This window comes from Musca vetustissima, unplaced genomic scaffold (genome assembly GCF_032173495.1).
Source record: "Musca vetustissima isolate MV318-11 ecotype Yass unplaced genomic scaffold, APGP_CSIRO_Mvet_v1 utg12527, whole genome shotgun sequence".
Lineage (NCBI taxonomy): Eukaryota > Metazoa > Arthropoda > Insecta > Diptera > Muscidae > Musca > Musca vetustissima.
This window is the reverse complement of record NW_026883045.1, coordinates 150,077-168,110: the sequence shown is the minus strand read 5'-3', so window position 1 is coordinate 168,110 and position 18,034 is coordinate 150,077. Positions and strand designations below refer to the sequence as shown.

General features: G+C 36.7%; 2 protein-coding genes across 2 annotated transcripts; both read right to left on the bottom strand.

Annotated features, from left to right (window-relative positions):
- Positions 1-1,521: 1,521 nt before the first annotated feature.
- Positions 1,522-13,838, bottom strand: LOC133329783 (sulfotransferase 1 family member D1-like). Its single transcript, XM_061538247.1, has 5 exons — positions 13,534-13,838; positions 13,344-13,473; positions 2,094-2,421; positions 1,957-2,023; positions 1,522-1,657 (listed from the first exon to the last, which is right to left on the bottom strand). The coding sequence occupies exons 1-5, from the start codon at positions 13,836-13,838 to the stop codon at positions 1,522-1,524; spliced, it is 966 nt and encodes a 321-aa protein (XP_061394231.1).
- A 425-nt stretch (positions 13,839-14,263) lies between these two features.
- On the bottom strand, positions 14,264-17,693 carry LOC133329782 (sulfotransferase 1 family member D1-like). Its single transcript, XM_061538246.1, has 5 exons — positions 17,380-17,693; positions 17,188-17,317; positions 14,604-14,931; positions 14,467-14,533; positions 14,264-14,399 (listed from the first exon to the last, which is right to left on the bottom strand). Exons 1-5 carry the CDS (start codon positions 17,691-17,693, stop codon positions 14,264-14,266), a joined length of 975 nt encoding a protein of 324 aa, XP_061394230.1.
- Positions 17,694-18,034: the final 341 nt, after the last annotated feature.

Here is an 18,034-nt window from a genome sequence, read left to right as displayed (position 1 = left end):
TATGGCCATAACTTCGCGAATTTTTACATGGAAAAGGGGATCGGGCCAAAGAATAAGCATGCCTGTTTTGATAAAGATCGGTCAATATTTAGCAGGTCAAATGGACCCTGACTTTTGTGTGAAATTTTTCAAAATTTGTATTATATAGCATATATATTTAATCCTGAAGCACATAGAATCGAGAAGTTAATAGTATATCCAAGAGGAGTGGTTGGCCTTTAAATTAATACAAATTATATTGTCGTATGTACTCGGATGTGGGAGTTACACGTAAATAATTACTGGTGCTTACGTATTCAGATATTATTTAGTAAGCCATTACCACACTAGAGGGCGGAAATATAACGCTTATCACTTTGAAATTGTCCATGAGGATCAAGGTTATGATCAGATAATAATATTGGCATGAGGTGGACCGAAACTTAATTTTTTGTGTTTTTTCTTCAAGTCTATCTATAGGCTACAATTGAAAGCCGAACATCACATCATAACCGACGGTGAAGGGAATCTGGAGAAATAATTAGAAGGGCTGTACTGAATATTAGTAATATTCTGAAAATATGTCAGTGTAATGAAGAGGTGCTGTTGACCTCTAGTCGGTCAAAAGGGTGCAAATATCGCGATATATTGCCGAAGCTCAGAATATAGAATCACAGAAAGTTAGATTTTCATGGAAGTTGTGTAGGGTATCATATGGTCGGCCCCGTCCGACTATACTGCACCGCTCACTGGTTTTAAACAGTGTTTTGTGACAATGGAAAACCGGACCCTCCAACTCGTCTCTCTACAATACATTCCCAGGCTTTCCAGCTCTTCTATATCAAATAGACTCCATGGTCCTGTAGCTCGCAAAAATAAAAAAAAAAATATTTTCTTATAAATATCCTTCTTAAAAAAAAAAAATTTAAAACAAAAAACAAAGCCTTTATATATATATATATATATATAATATAAAATATTATATATAAAATTTAACTTGTCATTCAGAGTATATATCTTGATCCATCTTTCATATAAACAAATATTTAAATCATATAAAAAAATATTTGGCTTTATTTCTAAAACTACCCAGTAGTTCGAGTAACTGGTGATGAACTAGATATTTTACTAATTACCTGTAAGTACCACTAGTTACCACTTCATGCCCTAGACTGGTGAATTTAACATGTGTATGTCATTGGGGAAGTCAATTGTCCCCTGCCTGCGTTACCAGTATACAGTCATTTCGATAGTCGATTCATTACCCTTTGCATTACCAGTAACTACTGAATTGGTATGATGTGTGCAAACAACTTATTCAGTTGACAAAAAAATCCAACAGTCTATTTTGTGTTCCTTTTTGGGGTATGAAGTAACTAGATCACCAAGTAACTAGCTATATAACTATATAATAGCAGACAATTGATATTTATTGTACAACTGGGTAGTTTCAGATTTCTTTAAATAAAATCTTTTTTGAAAAGTTTTTTGTAAAAAATGATTACCATTTCTAGTTAATATAACTAAGGGCACGAAATTGATTTACAGTTTGCCAAAAATATCCTCTTCGGTTAGACCATATTGAGACAAAATTTTCCGAGACCAATCGTCAATTTTGGCTTGCAGTTCTGGGGTCAATTCATCCTTGAAGGAGCCGACAACGCCGCGTCTCATGAATCTGTAAATAAAAATTGGGAAATAAAAATTAAATAAAATTCCATGAATATAAACAAAACATTAAATATATGAAATTATATCGAAATCGATTTAAAATCTGAAATTGGGAAGTATGTTTCAAACCAACTGGAAGATGTTTTGAGACCATATAGAAGTTGTATGTGCTAAAACACCAGCTGGAAAACCCCCAATTCGATTATGGTTAAATCGCTCAATTTTTTGATATTTGGAGCCTTTCTCAAGAAGCTAGTGGAGATGGCAATGGGAGAGCTCTATGGTTATAACTTTAATTTTACTTACTGAAAATCATTTGCGACATTGGGAATGGTTTCCTTGATAACGGTGGTAATATTTGTTTTATCATTATCTAGAAAAGAAATTGGGACCCATCACTTCAAAAAATATTCTCAAATATAAAATCTCAAATCGAAATTTACCTTTCATTTTATTGAATGACAAATAATCCAAAATCTTTTGCATTTCCTCCTCCGACAGTTGGGGTCTACCCAAAAATGTGCACAATCTCTTAATGACCGAACCCAAATCACGTTTCATCTCTTCGTAGGTAACAAAGAAAATATGCTCCTCGTTGCGCATTTTCCAAAAGTCAACAATATGTGTCCAATAATTGCTATAGTAAATTTCATCATTAAGGAAATCGGTGACAAAATCTTCGATATTATCACCAAGCCATTGGCGGAGATTCTTCAGGAAATGATATGAGGAGACAACGACATCCTTGCAGTTGCGGGCAACATAGATTGTCTGAAAGGAAAAAGAATGGGGAAATTTATTTTTTAATCCTTAAAATCCTCGCCTTTTGAAGACGTCTTAAAAATTTTAAAAAAACCACGCCTTATGGAGATCTCTAGAAAAATATTTTTTAAGAATTCGAGCCTTATGGAGGTCCCTAGAAAAAAAAAAATTAAAAAATCCCCGCCCTAAAAAGGTTTCTAGAAAAGTATCTTTTTTTAGGAATCCACGCCTTATGCAGGTCTGTAGAAAAATATTTTTAAGAATCAGCACCAAATGGAGGTCTCTAGAATTGTTCTAAATCCACGCCTTGGAGGTCTCTAGAATTGTTCTAAATCCACGCCTTGTGGAGGTCTCTAGAATTGTTCTAAATCCACGCCTTGTGGAGGTCTCTAGAATTGTTCTAAATCCACGCCTTGTGGAGGTCTCTAGAATTGTTCTAAATCCACGCCTTGTGGAGGTCTATAGAAAAATATTTTTAAAAAATCCACGCCTTGTGGAGGTCTATAGAAAAATATTTTTAAAAAATCCACGCCTTGTGGAGGTCTATAGAAAAATATTTTTAAAAAATCCACGCCTTGTGGAGATCTATAGAAAAATATTTTTAAAACATCCACGCCTTGTGGAGGTCTATAGAAAAATATTTTTAAAAAATCCACGCCTTGTGGAGGTCTATAGAAAAATATTTTTAAAAAATCCACGCCTTGTGGAGGTCTATAGAAAAATATTTTTAAAAAATCCACGCCTTGTGGAGGTCTATAGAAAAATATTTTTAAAAAATCCACGCCTTGTGGAGGTCTATAGAAAAATATTTTTAAAAAATCCACGCCTTGTGGAGGTCTATAGAAAAATATTTTTAAAAAATCCACGCCTTGTGGAGGTCTCTAGAAAAATATTTTTAAAAAATCCACGCCTTGTGGAGGTCTCTAGAAAAATATTTTTAAAAAATCCACGCCTTGTGGAGGTCTCTAGAATTTTTTAAATCCACGCCTTGTGGAGGTCTCTAGAAAAATATTTTTAAAAATCCACGCCTTGTGGAGGTCTCTAGAAAAATATTTTTAAAAATCCACGCCTTGTGGAGGTCTCTAGAAAAATATTTTTAATAAATCCACGCCTTGTGGAGGTCTCTAGAAAAATATTTTTAAAAAATCCACGCCTTGTGGAGGTCTATAGAAAAATATTTAAAAAAAAATCCACGCCTTTTGGGATCTCTAGTAAAAGATCTCTTTTGACATAGATAAAATGTACTTACCTTTGTCTTTTCTGTCCAAATTTTTTGTGGCACCAAATTGGCTGGCATATGGGTCTTAATCAAACGTGGACTGGGCAGAGTTTTGCTGAACTCAATAAGACTGGGTACATTGTCGGTGATGCCATGGAAACTAAAAACAAACAAAAATTAATTCCGAAAATCCACCTCGTATCCAAAATTTGTCTACTCACTCAATAAATGGAGTTCTCTGGGTCAAACTCAACTGTTTACTCTTCTCGAAATCCAAATTATTCAGCAACAACCAGGCGGTTTCTTGCATCCAGGTGGTACCACTCTTAATATACGTGACCACGAAAACATCATCCTTACGCACTTCATAGGTCAGGGTGTCATTGAGAATATTATCGAAAGCCTGTGGCAAGGTACACCACGACTCCGACCAATTTTTCTTTAGCGGGATATTTGGATCTTCAGCGGCATATTCCTTCATAACATAGGAGCTACGTTGGGTGGGTTTGCTGCGTGATTTGAACATGGTGATGCACGATTTTAATATTTTTAATTTAATTAATTCTATTCCCAATAACTTAAGGGTAAGTGTTCCGGCCAATGTCTCTTTTCAAACTGCAGGAGAGGAAGCCGAAACGAACATATTTTTTTCTTCAGCGGCATTTAAGAAAATCAAACGCGATAACAGAACCCTGTCCATTATGAAGATAAGGTAGCATGACTAAGCATATTCTTGCCAAATTCACTAATAGTTTGACATCGACAGGTTATTCTAACTGGAAAATAACTTTGTTGATAAACAATAACTGTTTGGCTGTTTACAAAACAAAAATTAGCAAGAAGTGTGTGTATCGATCGAAGACGCAAACTCTGGTATATGCCTTCGATAGGTAGGTTAAACAAGTTTTATTAGAGATAACACAAATGTGTTTATTTTGTAATTTGACACACCTCCAATTATTTTCAACACGAATAAACTTAAAATTTATCTCTTGAGAGTATTCTAGATGTAGGAACTATCAGTAAGCCCGGCCTTTTGTTTCCCATCGTCAGAAAGATAAGCTATTTTGCATTTGTCATCCTTGCATTCAATATAAGTTTTTTTTAATATTGTCAAATTTTGTGCGTCATGACCTATGGCATCTCAAATTTGAAATCAGAAAAGGAATCGGTTATGTGACTAAATTAATTTTCGTTTTCATAAATATATGAATAAAAAATCCACGTCTTTTAGAGGGTCGCTAAAAAATATTTTTTTTTTAAATCCACGCCTTCTGGGACTTCAGAAAAATATTTTTTTTTTTAAATCCACGCCTTCTGGGACTCCAGAAAAATATTTTTTTTTAAATCCACGCCTTCTGGGGCTCCAGAAAAAAATTTTTAAAAAATCCACGCCTTAACTGCTCTTAAAAATATTTTTAAACCAGTGCGCGGAGCAGTATAGTCGGACGGGGCCGACCATATAATTCCCCACACAACTGCCACGAAAATCGAATTTTCTGTGGTTATATATTCTGAACTTGGACAATATTTCGCGATATTTGCACTCTCCTGACAGAATAGAAGTCAAGAAATATTAATAATATTCAGTACAGCCCTTCTAATTACTTGTCTAGATTCCCTTCACCGTGGGTTGTATTGCGATGTTCAGCCTTTAATTGTGGCCTATAGATCGACTCGAACACAAAAAGTTGTCGGCCCACTTCATCCCAATATTATTATCTGATCATCACCGAAAATTATAGGCGATGTCCTTGACAATTCCTGAATCCTGATGGAAAATTTCAATGCGATCAGCGCTATATTTTCGCCCTCTAGTGTGGTAATGGGTTACTAAATAATATCTGAATACATAAGCACCTGTATATATTTACGTGTAACTCCCACATCTGAGTACATACGACAATATAATTGAATCCAATTTAAAGGTCAACCACTCCTCTTGGATATACTGTCAACTTCTCGGGTCTATGCCCTTCAGGGTTAAATTTATTCGCCATAGAATTCAAATTTAATGTAAATTTTTACACAAAAGTCAGGGTCCATTTGACACGGTAAATATTGGTCTATCTTTACCAAAACAGGCAGGCTTATTTTTTGGCCCGATTTCCTTCTCCATGAAAAACTTCGCGATGTTCGGGCCATAATTGCGGCATCAGGAGCGACCAGAAAATCAAACAAAAATAAAGTTTTTGTTCCATTTCATCCCCTAAATATAAATCGATCTTTATCAAACCCAATAGAGATCTTCATTGGGCAGAACCCTTCCTACATGCAAAATATCGTGAAGATAATAGACAGATGGACGGACGGACACACTTGTCTAGATCGACTCAGCAAGTCGAGATATGACGATCGATATACTTAAAGGTGGGTCTAGAACCAATATTTCGCGGCGTTACAAACTCTTGGGAATGCACAAAGCAATAATACCCTGACAAAATAGTTGTGTAAGGTATAAAAATCCACGTCTATAAATAGGCCACTAGAAAAATATATATGAAGAATATATATAAATGAAGGTCCCTAAAAAAATCTCCGCCTATTGAAGGTCTCTAGAATTTTTTTTTTATTTTTTAATTAACATTTATTTCCAATTCGTATTGAAATCCGAACTTATCACTAATTAATTTAATCTTAGAAACTAAAAAAGTTGTAATTTACAATTTGCCAAAAATATCCTCTTCCGTTAGACCATATTGAGCCAATGTTTTACGTGACCAGTCATCAATTTTGGCTTGCAATTCTGGGGTCAATTCATCCTTGTAGGAGCCGACAATGCCACGTCTCATAAATCTGAAAAAAAAGTATTTAAAAAAAAATATATAAAAATATATAAAGAAATATCCTACACAAAGGAATATTTTTTTAAGGATACAGTCGAACTTCTCTACATCGAACATCATGAATAATTATCCCAAACGATTTAAGAAACCTGATATAGATTCTCACACAAAATAATCTCTTTTCGAGGTACATATCCATCGGTCCCCCAGCTTCATTGTAGAGAAGTCTCACAGTAATCTCACATATATTTTTCTTTACTTACTGAAAATCTTCCTTGGCGTCGGGAGCATTTTGCTTCAGGGCAGTGGTGATATTTGTTTTATCATTAACTGAAAGATAATTTCGAATATTAAATATCGATTTTAAATTTGTGTTTTTTTTTAATTTCACATTTACCTTTCATTTTATTAAACGACAAATAATCCAATGTCTGTTGCATTTCCTCCTCGGTCAGCTGGGGTCTACCCAAAAAGGTGCATAATCTCTTAATGACCACACCCAAATCACGTTTCATCTCCTCGTAGGTGACAAAGAAAATATGTTCTTCGTTTCGCATTTTCCAAAAGTCCACAATATGAGTCCAAAAATTGCTATAATAAATTTCATCATTGAGGAAATCGGTAACGAAATCTTCGATATTATCACCACGCCATTGCTGCAGATTTTTCAGGAAATGATAGGATGACACTATGACATCCTTGCAGTTGCGAGCAACGTAGATTGTCTGAAAGGGAGAAGAGATGAATTATTTCTTTTTATTATGGAAAAAATATATTTTGAGGACCTGTAGAAGGCCTCTGGAAAGTTTTCTCGATGTTATTCTATATCCATATATAAAATGTCAGAATTTTTGAAAAGTTCCGTATAAAGTGAAGGCCTGTACTGACCATTAATTTAATTTTTTTCTGTATAAGAGGGGACCTCTATCGATAAATTGTGAGGTTAAATAATCTCTATATTCGATCTGAGGGCTAAAAAGGACTCCAGGAATGTGCTGAAGGGCTTAGGTGGTCTCCATTGAGAAACTGAAGGGACACAAGTCTCTTCTGAAGAATTGATATGCCAAGAAGTCCATATAGACGAATGGCCATTAAGTCTCTTTAGAAGAACTGAAGTGGGCACGTATATATCGAGAAAATATGGGGCTACCAAATATCTACAGACAAACTAGGTGACTAAAGGCAATCTACAGGTAAAATGAAGGACTAACAAGTCTCAATATATAGATGAGGAGACTACCGACTCTTTCGACAAACCAAAGGGCTGTTGGAGGCGACTATAGAGGCTGTATCAAGGACATGACAGTCGCAATTAATAGAATGAGCTGTCGATCACGGCGGACTCTGCCAACAAACTGAAAGGTCAGAAGTCTTGCCAGACGATCTAATCTGCCAAGAAGGTCATATCGATGAGATGAAGGATCAGGGGCCTCAAGAATAAATACTCAAGATGTGGGGAAGGACGAGGGTGTATATATCGAGAGGCTATAGAACTACGAGGTTTCAACAGACAAACTAAATAGCTAGAGGGTCACTACAAGTAAACTGAAGAAAACTGAAGATCTCAAGATAAAGGACAAGGGAATCCTTTGAACCAAGCTAAATAATGTGTATAAGACCTTAGACTGTCTGGCCCTACATCTAATCAAGGATCGTTCAAGGACCTGACAGTCATAATAAATAAAATGGGCTGACAGCCTAGGCGATCTCCATAAAGTGTCAGAAGTTTCGTCAAACGATCTGATTCGCCAAGAAGTCCATATAGATTAGATGAAATATCAGAGGTGTTTAGAATCAAAGATGTTTCTAAAGACAAACTGAAGGGCTAGAGGGTCTCTACAGGAAAACTGAATAGTTACAGAGGTTTTGCAGAAAAGTTGAAAGTTCAGAAGTTTCATCAGACCAGCTGATGAGCCAAGAAATCCTTATAGATTAGATTAAGGGCCAAGGGTTCCGAGAATAGATAATAAAAAATATTTATACAGGCAAACAGAATAGCCAGTAGATCTCTACAGTCAAACTGAAGGGCTACGAAGTCTCAATAGGTAAGAGAATCACTTTTGTCGAACTAAACAACATTTGGAGGCCCTCCGAATCTAGGGAGTTTCTACAGATCTGTATAGGACATCTGAAGACTGTAGAGTATCGTCCAACAAACTAAATGGCTTACAATAGAGGAGGATGTGTATAGGGCCATTGGTATATCGAAGAATCGTTATCAAACCGACTACAACTACAGCAATGTTTTTACAGTAGTCAATCTCAGGCCCTCAATCTGCAGAAAAGTTGTTAAAAGGTTTCGATCAATCCTTACCTTAATCTTTTTTTGCCAAATTTGTTGAGGCACTAAATTCGCGGGCATGTGGGTCTTTAGCAAACGAGGACTGGCCAAAGTTTTACTGTACTCAATCAGACTGGGTACATGAGGGGCCAAGCCATGATAACTGGAAAAAGTGGCACCATAAATAAAAAATCCAACACCAAAAAAAAATGAAGACCTTACTCCAAAAATGGTGATCTCTTGGTTTGATCCAATTTCTTACTTCCTTCAAAGTCCAAATTATTCAGCAGCAACCAAGCAGTCTCTTGCATCCAGGTGGTGCCACATTTAATATAGGTACAAACAAAGACATCATCCTGACGCACCTCAAAAGGTAGCAGTTCGTTGAGCACCGTATCAAAAGATTGTGGCAATGTACACCAGGATTCAAGCCAATTTTTCTTTAGCGGGATGTTAGGATCTTCAGCGGCATATTCTTTCATAACATAGGCACAGCGTTCGCGAGAAGTTTTACGGGTTATTTCGCGGGATTTGAACATGGTGGGAAATTTAATTTTTTATTTCTTTAATGAATCAAGTTCTGTGTATTCTGCTCTAGGTCTCTTTGAGTACTGCCAAACTTAGTACGGAACTTATTGCATCTTCCAATGACAAGCAAAATATTAGCCATTAGTGATAAGACCACCGCCACCACCACCACCATTCATTTGCCCATTATTGATAAGCCAGAATTTTGGTCAAACATGTGTCTTATATTGTAGTGGATAAGATAGTCATTTGCCGATTATTATTTTGTTTGAGCTCAAGATTATTTTGTTAACTACAAAGTAGTTTATGTTTACAATTGTCTATTAAGATATGAAGTGGAATTCCGTCTATTTATAATCTAGCGACCCTAAAGAATTGCATAGCCTTCAATATAGAATATATTTGTATTTTTCTTTTAATAAAAGTTCCACTTGGGCTTATCTATGATGTTCTATCTGAGCATGATACTTAAGTTCTATTTTAAATTAGAATCCATTTTTCGATATAAATACGAAATGAAAATCTTATCTCGGAAATTCTACTGAATCGGAAATAAATTTTCCATAAATAGATGACTGTACTTATTTATTATAAATAATAAAAATACATTAAAAAATCACTTTTAGAGCTTCCCAAAAATATCCTCCTCCTTAAGGCCATGATGGGCCAAAACATTGCAGGACCAATTATCAATCTTCCTTTGGAGCTCAGGCGACAATTCATCTCTGTAAGAACCCACAATGCCACGACGCATAAATCTGAAAATAATCGATATAAAAAATTATATTCTCCACAATGAAAATCTAAAAATCCCAACATACTGAAAATCATCACTAATCGTTGGCACCTGTTTCCTCATCAGGGCGGTTATGTTGGTTTGATCATTGCCTGGAACATTTTTTTTAAAAATTAATATCTGAGCATTTTTATTAAAATTCCAAAATGTACCTTTCATATTCTCAAAAGACAAGTGTTTTAACATCTTCTCCATTTCGCCAGAACTTAACTGAGGCCTCTGCAAAAATCCACACAATTTTTGTAAAACTCCTGGTAGATCTCTTTTCATCTCTTCATAGGTTGTGAAAAACATAAACGGCTCGTTGCGCATTTTCCAAAAATCCACAATATGTGACCAAAAGCTGGTGTACATAATTTCATTATTCATAAAATCATTGGCGAATTCTTCTAAATTTTCACCATTCCAAGAGCCCAAATTTTTGGTGAAATGATAGGCGGAAACAATGACATCCTTGCAGTTTCGGGCCACATAAATTATCTGGGGGAGGATATTATTAAATACTAGAATCGTCAATGGCTAAGAAAATCCTCGAAGTTAAGAACCAGTGAGGGTATATAGAACCTAGTAGAAGGGTTAAATAGCAAAAGAACTCGAATGAAGGTCTACGTAATTCACGTAGACAAAATTCAGTCCTGAAAATCTACTCAGACTTCTTTATAGACAAGCTCTTGGATGTTTTTCAAGACTTTTTTATAAAGAAGCTGAAGGGTCCAGGTGTTTACATGGACGAGTTATATGGCCAGGGACCTCTACAAGAGAATTAAATGTCCATAAAGATGATGTCCATAAATATGACTTTTTGGCACATACGCTCGTCAGAAAAACATACATCTTGTCAATATTTACATCGTTGTCCTACAGTTCCTCTACAAGAATTCCATTGTCCTTCATATCATCTATATGGGATTTTTGGGACATCAATTTGTTCGAAGGTCCTTCAACTCGTCCGTAGAGCCCTCTTTGAGAAACTGCAATATGGAAGAATCTTTATAAAAGAAGTCAGGGGTCAGGAGGTCCCCAATAAATATGTCAGGAATGAACAACCTTCTATCGATGACCAGGGTGTCTTAAAAGATAGCCGAAAACCAAAAGTGCTGTAGTACCATAGAATCTCTACAAACGAGCATAAGTACAGATAAGGATATGGAAGAAGTAAAACACCAGTTAGTCTCAATCAATTGATGAAATCCGAAGAAGTCTCTATCGATTACCAGATAGACTGAAAAGTTTATATGTACCAACACAGGGTTGAAGAAGTCTTTACAGATAAAATAATGTGTTAAGTCGTCTCCACAGACAGATCGCAGGGACAATTTACCTATAGAAGAGTTGAAGGAGGAAGCGGTAGGACTCAGAAGTTTCTACAAACAAATTGAATTGCTAGAGCGTATCTGCAGACAATCTGAAGAACTACGAAGTCTCAATAAACAGGTGAAAGACAAGGGAGTCTCCATCGACAAACTGTAGGCAAAAAGTATCTCTACATACGAGCTCGGACACTAGGAAGTCTCTGCAGACCAACTGAGTGACTATGACGTCTCTAAATACGAGCTGAGGGGTCAGAGTCCGTCCACCTGAGATCTTAAGGGCTATATATTATCTACAGACGAACTGAAGAGGTTGACTCTATCGGCAAACAAGTGAGGTACCTAAATATGAGCTGAAGGGTGAGAGTACATCTACTTTCAGGGCTAGATATTATCTGTAGACGTACTGAAGAGCTAGGAAATCTCAAAAAATGCTCTGAAGACCAAAAAGTGTCTATAGAGGAACTGATCATCCAGCAGTTTCTTCAGGCAGGCTGAAATGCCGAACATCCTATATAGGGGGCCATGTTGTGAATAATTGAATGTCATACGGTGTATTTTATATATCTGGATGACACGATCGATAAACTGAAGGTCTATTAGTCCTCTAGAGACAAACTGAGGCATTTGAGTGCCTAAATAACTCTTTAGACGATCTGAAGTGCTACAGAGTCTCTATAGATCACCTGACGTCTGTATAAAATGATTTGAAGACCAGGAAACTTCTATAGGACGTCTTAGCTTGACTATATGAACTCACTAACTCTTCAGTTCTCTACTGTTCCTTCGGCTACGTATTTGGATACACTAGCTCTTTATGTGCTCTATGGTTTTCTGATCGTCTGTATAAATCCTCTGGCTACTCAGCTAGTATTTATAGATTCACCTTCCCCTCAGAAGGTATGTAAAGACTCACTGACTGCAGTTTAACAATATAGATTCAATGCGGCTTCATTTGGTCTTTGTAGACCTGATGGCATCTTAGCGCGTCTTTAGAGACCCACTATCTTCCAATATACTCAGTGACTCTTCTGCTTCTTTATAAAGACCATCAGACTCTACATCTCTTTTATGGCACTCAGCTCTCCACATAATGGCTTTCAGATCGAATTTATAGACCTCTGACTCCTCAGGTCGTATTTATTCATACACCTACTCCTGAGCCCTTCTATAAAGACTCACTGAACTTTCTATTCGCTAAAATTGATGCATTAGTCTTTCAGTTCCACTTATAAGTTCAATGATCATCCTTCGTTCGTTAAAATAAAAACTGTGGCTATCAGTCCCTACAGATGTCCCTTACATTCAGCTCTTCACTCAACTGACCTTTATAGACTCACTGACTTTTAGATCGCTTCTATAGTCCGTCTGCCTCCTTAGGTCGTATTTACGGGTACACCTACCCCTAAGCCCTTCTATAAACACCTAGTGACCATTCAATTCCCTAAAATAGATTCATTAGTCATTATAGGCCCAATGGAGCCTTAGCTGGCACTCATCACCTTCAAAAAAACGACCCAGTGACTTCAGTGACTTATGAAGCTAATTTATATGGACTCAATGGTCCTTCAACTTGCCTCATTGTCCCTTTATCTAACCTTTTGTTGATCCACACCTTCAAATAGATACAGTGCCCCTTCAATTTATCTATATACACTATCATGACTTGCAACTTGTCAATGGCACCTAAGATCGTTTATATGGACTATGTGGGCCTTTTATGAAGGTTCTATAGAATCACTCGTTCTTTAGCTCGTCCATAATATCCCAGGACCTCTCAGGATCATCAATCCTATACAATGTCAATCCCTACCTTCACATTTTTCTTCCATATTCACAATGGCAAAAAATCGGCTGACATATGGGTCTTAATGAAACCTAAGTTAGTTTATACGGATTCTGTGGCCCTCCAACTAGCCTCTATAGGCTCACTGGCCTTTTAACATCGTATGTAGTATCCCTAGATTTTCATCTCCTTCTCTGGACCATCATTTCAATGTCAATCTCTTACCTTCACTTTTTTCTTCCATATTTCCAATGGCAATAAATTGGCTGGCATGTGGGTTTTAATGACTCGAGGACTTGGTGCAGTCTTACAATATTCTATGGCATTGGGGGCGCCAACATTAAAGCCATGATTGCTATACAAAAATATAATATTTGATATTCGGAAAAAAATATTTTCAGACAAAAATTCTTACTCCAAAAATGGACTCCTTTCCCAAACATGCATCGCTTTCGATTTCTCAAAATCCAAATTATTCATTAGCAGCCAAGCGGCTTCCTGCATCCAGGTGGTGCCACATTTAATGAAGGTCACCACAAAGACGTCATCCGAACGTATTTCCATGTTCAAAATATCGGGTAAAACAATATCGAATTCTTGTGACAGAGTACACCACGTTTCGGACCAATTTTTCGCATATGGAATATCTTTGCCATCGGTGGCATATTGTTTGGAGGGGAAGAGAACTCGAGGTGCAGAAATTGAACGAGATTTTAACATTGCGAATTTGTTGGGAATTTTTGACTTAGATGTGTTGTGTGCGGAATCTTAAATGATACTGATAGATGCGACTTTTCTTTGTTGTTATTATTTGTTATGGTCCCGTATTGTTGTTGTTAATTCAATTAAAATCGAAGAAGAAGCATGAATAAGCAAATCTGGTAGAAGAATAATACTACACTTATGGCTTTATTATATTTAATCGTTTTATTTATTTGAGCGAATTTATCATTTCCTTTTTATTTTTATTATTTTCCAAATATTTAAAAAAATATATAAACAAATATTAATTTAAGATCTATAAGATACAAGGGGCAAGGCAGGTTCTGTATTATAAATACTTTAACAACAAAATTAAAAAATATTAAAACTAGTTAATAATAGCTTCTAAGGTGGCTGTTATAAATCGTCAAATTTAATTCGATTTATAGCTTGCCAAAAATATCTTCTTCAGTCAGGCCATGTTGGGCCAAATAGTTCTTAGACCAGTTATCAATTTTTTCCTGCAATTCCGGGGTCAATTCATCCTTGAAGGAGCCAACAATGCCACGGCGCATAAATCTGAAAAATAAATAGATTTTGTATTAACACAAAAATAAACAAATAAAAAATTAATCGAACTACTTACTGGAAATCTTCCTTGGCTGTGGTAATTTGTTCCTTCAGGGCAGTGGTAATATTTGTTTTGTCATTAACTGTAAACCGAAATATAATTTTATTAGACTTAAAAATTCCTTCTAATAATTAACCTCTTAAAATTCTCACCCTTCATTTGTCCGAATGACAAATATTCCAATGTCTTTGGCAATTCCTCCGCGGTCAATTGGGGTCTACCCAAAAAGGTGCACAACCGTTGGACAACTGAACCCAAATCGCGTTTCATCTCCTCATAGGTAGTGAAAAAGATATTCTCTTCGTTACGCATTTTCCAAAAATCAATAATGTGCGTCCAATAATTACAATATAAAATATCATCATTAATGAAATCATTAACAAAATCTTCGATATTATCACCAGACCAGAGGCGTAGATTTTTGGCGAAATGATAGGAGGATACAACGACATCTTTGCAATTGCGGGCAACATAGATGACCTGAAAGTAGAGAAAAAGGAAAATAATAAATCCAGATATAAAGAAAACACAGTTCTAAGTTCAATTGGAACCTCCAACACAATAAAGAATCAAATATTTTGGCGAGACAATTATGGACAATTTTCTGCGAGGGAGGTATTTTACTCTAAAAATGCGGAAAATTCGGCGAGATTTTTATATAATGATAGCGTCGAACACGAACCTGTATCTTTTCTACTTCGAGGAGGAAGATTACTCTTTGAAATCCAAAATGACTCATTAGAGCTAATTAGTTTTGAATAGGCTCACTGGCGCCTCCGCTAGTCCATGTGTACCTACTGGTCCTTCATCTAGTCTTAATATATTCACTGGGAACCACATGTTTTCTAAATAGTCTTACAGACCCTGTAGAGACTTTCTATCCCATCTGATCGACGAATAAGTTTATATGACCTTCCGACTATGTAGGTACTCTGACCCTTCATCTCATCTTTGCAGACTCACAAGCACCTCAGCTTCTCTATATGGACTCACTGCTCATCTACAGAAACTTACTGGCCTCTCAGCTTATACAGAGCCTCACAAGTCACACAACTCGTCTATAGAGATTCACGCTATTCTACCGAGGCTCACTGACCTCTCCTCTCTATATAGTCTCACTGGTCCTTCATCTAGTCTTTATATACTCACTGGGCGCTACATGTTTTCTCTATCCCATCAGATCGACGAATAGGTTTATATGACCTTCCGACTATGTTCTCTGACCCTCACAGGTACCTCTGACTCACAGGCACCTCAGTCTTTCTATATGGACTCACTGCTCATCTACAGAGACTTACTGGCCTCTCAGCTTATACAGAGCCTCACAAGCCACACAACTCGTCTATAGATATTCACGCTATTCAACCGAGGCTCACTGACCTCTCCTCTCTATATAGTCTCACTGGTCCTTCATCTAGTCTTTATATACTCACTGGGCGCTACATGTTTTCTCTATCCCATCAGATCGACGAATAAGTTTATATGACCTTCCGACTATGTTTTCTGACCCTCACAGGTACCTCTGACTCACAGGCACCTCAGCCTTTCTATATGGACTCACTGCTCATCTACAGAGACTTACTGGCCTCTCAGCTTATACAGAGCCTCACAAGCCACACAACTCGTCTATAGAGATTCCCGCTATACCGAGGCTCACTGACCTCTCCTCTCTATATAGTCTCACTGGTCCTTCATCTAGTCTTTATATACTCACTGGGCCCTACATGTTATCTCTATCCCATCAGATCGACGAATAAGATTATATGACCTTCCGACTATGTAGGTTATCTGGCCCTTCATCTCATCTTTGCAGAGTCACAGGCACCTCATGTTCTCTATATCGACTCCCTGCTCATCTACAGAGACTTACTGGCCTCTCAGCTTATCCAAAGCCTCACAAGCCACTCAGCTTGTCTATAAATATTCACGCACTTCTGCCGAGACTCGCTGGCTTCTTCACTCTATATAGTCTTACAGGTCCCTGAGATTGACTTTATAGGCTCTCTGACATCTTAAATTGTTTATAGATTTTTTCAGAACCCTCAACATCTCCATAGATACTCCCTGCTTCTTACGATCGACTAATGAGACTCTCTGATCTTTTCGGCTCTACAAATTTCCTGAGCATTAATATCGCATATATAGGCTTCTTGACCATCTGGTATCTTTAAAAAAAAACTTCCCGACTCTATTTAAAAATTCGCGCTTTGAGTTACAGTTTAGAAAAAAAAAACTATTTTTACCAAATTCACGCCTTTAATTGTCCCCGAAAAAATATTTTTCCCAAATCGAGGCCTTTAATTGTCCTCGAAAAAAATATTTTTCCCAAATCGAGGCCTTTAATTGTCCTCGAAAAAATATTTTTCCCAAATCGAGGCCTTTAATTGTCCTCGAAAAAAATATTTTTCCCAAATCGAAGCCTTTAATTGTCCTCGAAAAAATATTTTTCCCAAATCGAAGCCTTTAATTGTCCACGAAAAAATATTTTTCCCAAATAGAGGCCTTTAATTGTCCTCGAAAAAATATTTTTCCCAAATCCACGCCTATTGTAGGCCTTTAAATTTTTTTTAAAAATCCACGCCTTAGATAGTCATGGAAAAAATATTTTTAAAAAAATGCACAAAAATTTCCTCATCCTTTTCCAAGACTTCCTGGCCTCTCGTTCTGCTTTTTTGATATACGGTGTGGTTAATTTGAACCCCTTGCCTTTACTTTTTACTCTTCAATTCGTCTTACCTTTGTCTTTTGTTCCCAAATTTGTTTTGGCACCAAATTCGCCGGCATATGGGTCTTCAGCAGACGGGGACTGGACAATGTTTTGCTATATTCAATGGGATTGGGAGCCGTGGGAATAATGCCATGGAAACTAAAAAACAAATATCCGATTAATATGAGTGCCACCAAAAAACCTCCTCTATGCCAACTTACTCAATAAATGGTGATCTTAGGGTCTGAGCGATTTGTTTACTCTTCTCAAAATCCAAATTGTTCAGCAACAACCAAGCGGTCTCTTGCATCCAGGTGGTACCACATTTAATAAAGGTGCATACAAAGACATCATCCTTACGCACCTCATAGTTGAGAACTTCGTTTAGCACTGTATCGAAAGGTTGTGGCAGGGTACACCATGTCTCCGACCAATCTTTTTTCAAGGGGATATTTGGATCCTCAGCCGAGTACTGTTTCATTGCAAAGGCACGTTTTTCTTTGCCATCTGTGAGTTTGGGGCGTGATTTGAACATGATGATTGTTTTCTTTTTCGTAAATTTGTTTCTAAAAAAAATTAGATTTCAAAATCCCTTTTAATTTCTAACGACTAACTGCTTCGCCCGACGTCTCTCCCAATACTGTTAATGTTCGCAGTCATCTACAATTAATTTAAAAACAACCAGAAAACCGGCTTATCTTGTCCATTGGCAAAATAATAATAAATATAGGGTGTTTTGTTGTTGTTGTTTTTTTATTCGAAAAATTATCATTGAGAAAGCCTTCTCTCCTACACACATATTTCCGATGTGTAACATACACATCATTGTTGTGTTAGCCCATTATTACGATAATGGATTAAGTCCATATCTACAAA

Coding starts and splice junctions, on each gene's coding strand:
- LOC133329783 (XM_061538247.1), bottom strand. CDS start 13,838: ATGTTAAAATCTCGTTCAATTTCTGCACCTCGAGTTCTCTTCCCCTCC. Junction 13,474..13,533: donor GAAAGGAGTCCATTTTTGGA/GTAAGAATTTTT, acceptor ATTTTTGTATAG/CAATCATGGCTTTAATGTTG. Junction 2,422..13,343: donor TATGGAAGAAAAAAGTGAAG/GTAAGAGATTGA, acceptor TTTTCCTTTCAG/ACAATCTATGTTGCCCGCAA.
- LOC133329782 (XM_061538246.1), bottom strand. CDS start 17,693: ATGTTCAAATCACGCCCCAAACTCACAGATGGCAAAGAAAAACGTGCC. Junction 17,318..17,379: donor CTAAGATCACCATTTATTGA/GTAAGTTGGCAT, acceptor TTTGTTTTTTAG/TTTCCATGGCATTATTCCCA. Junction 14,932..17,187: donor TTTGGGAACAAAAGACAAAG/GTAAGACGAATT, acceptor CTCTACTTTCAG/GTCATCTATGTTGCCCGCAA.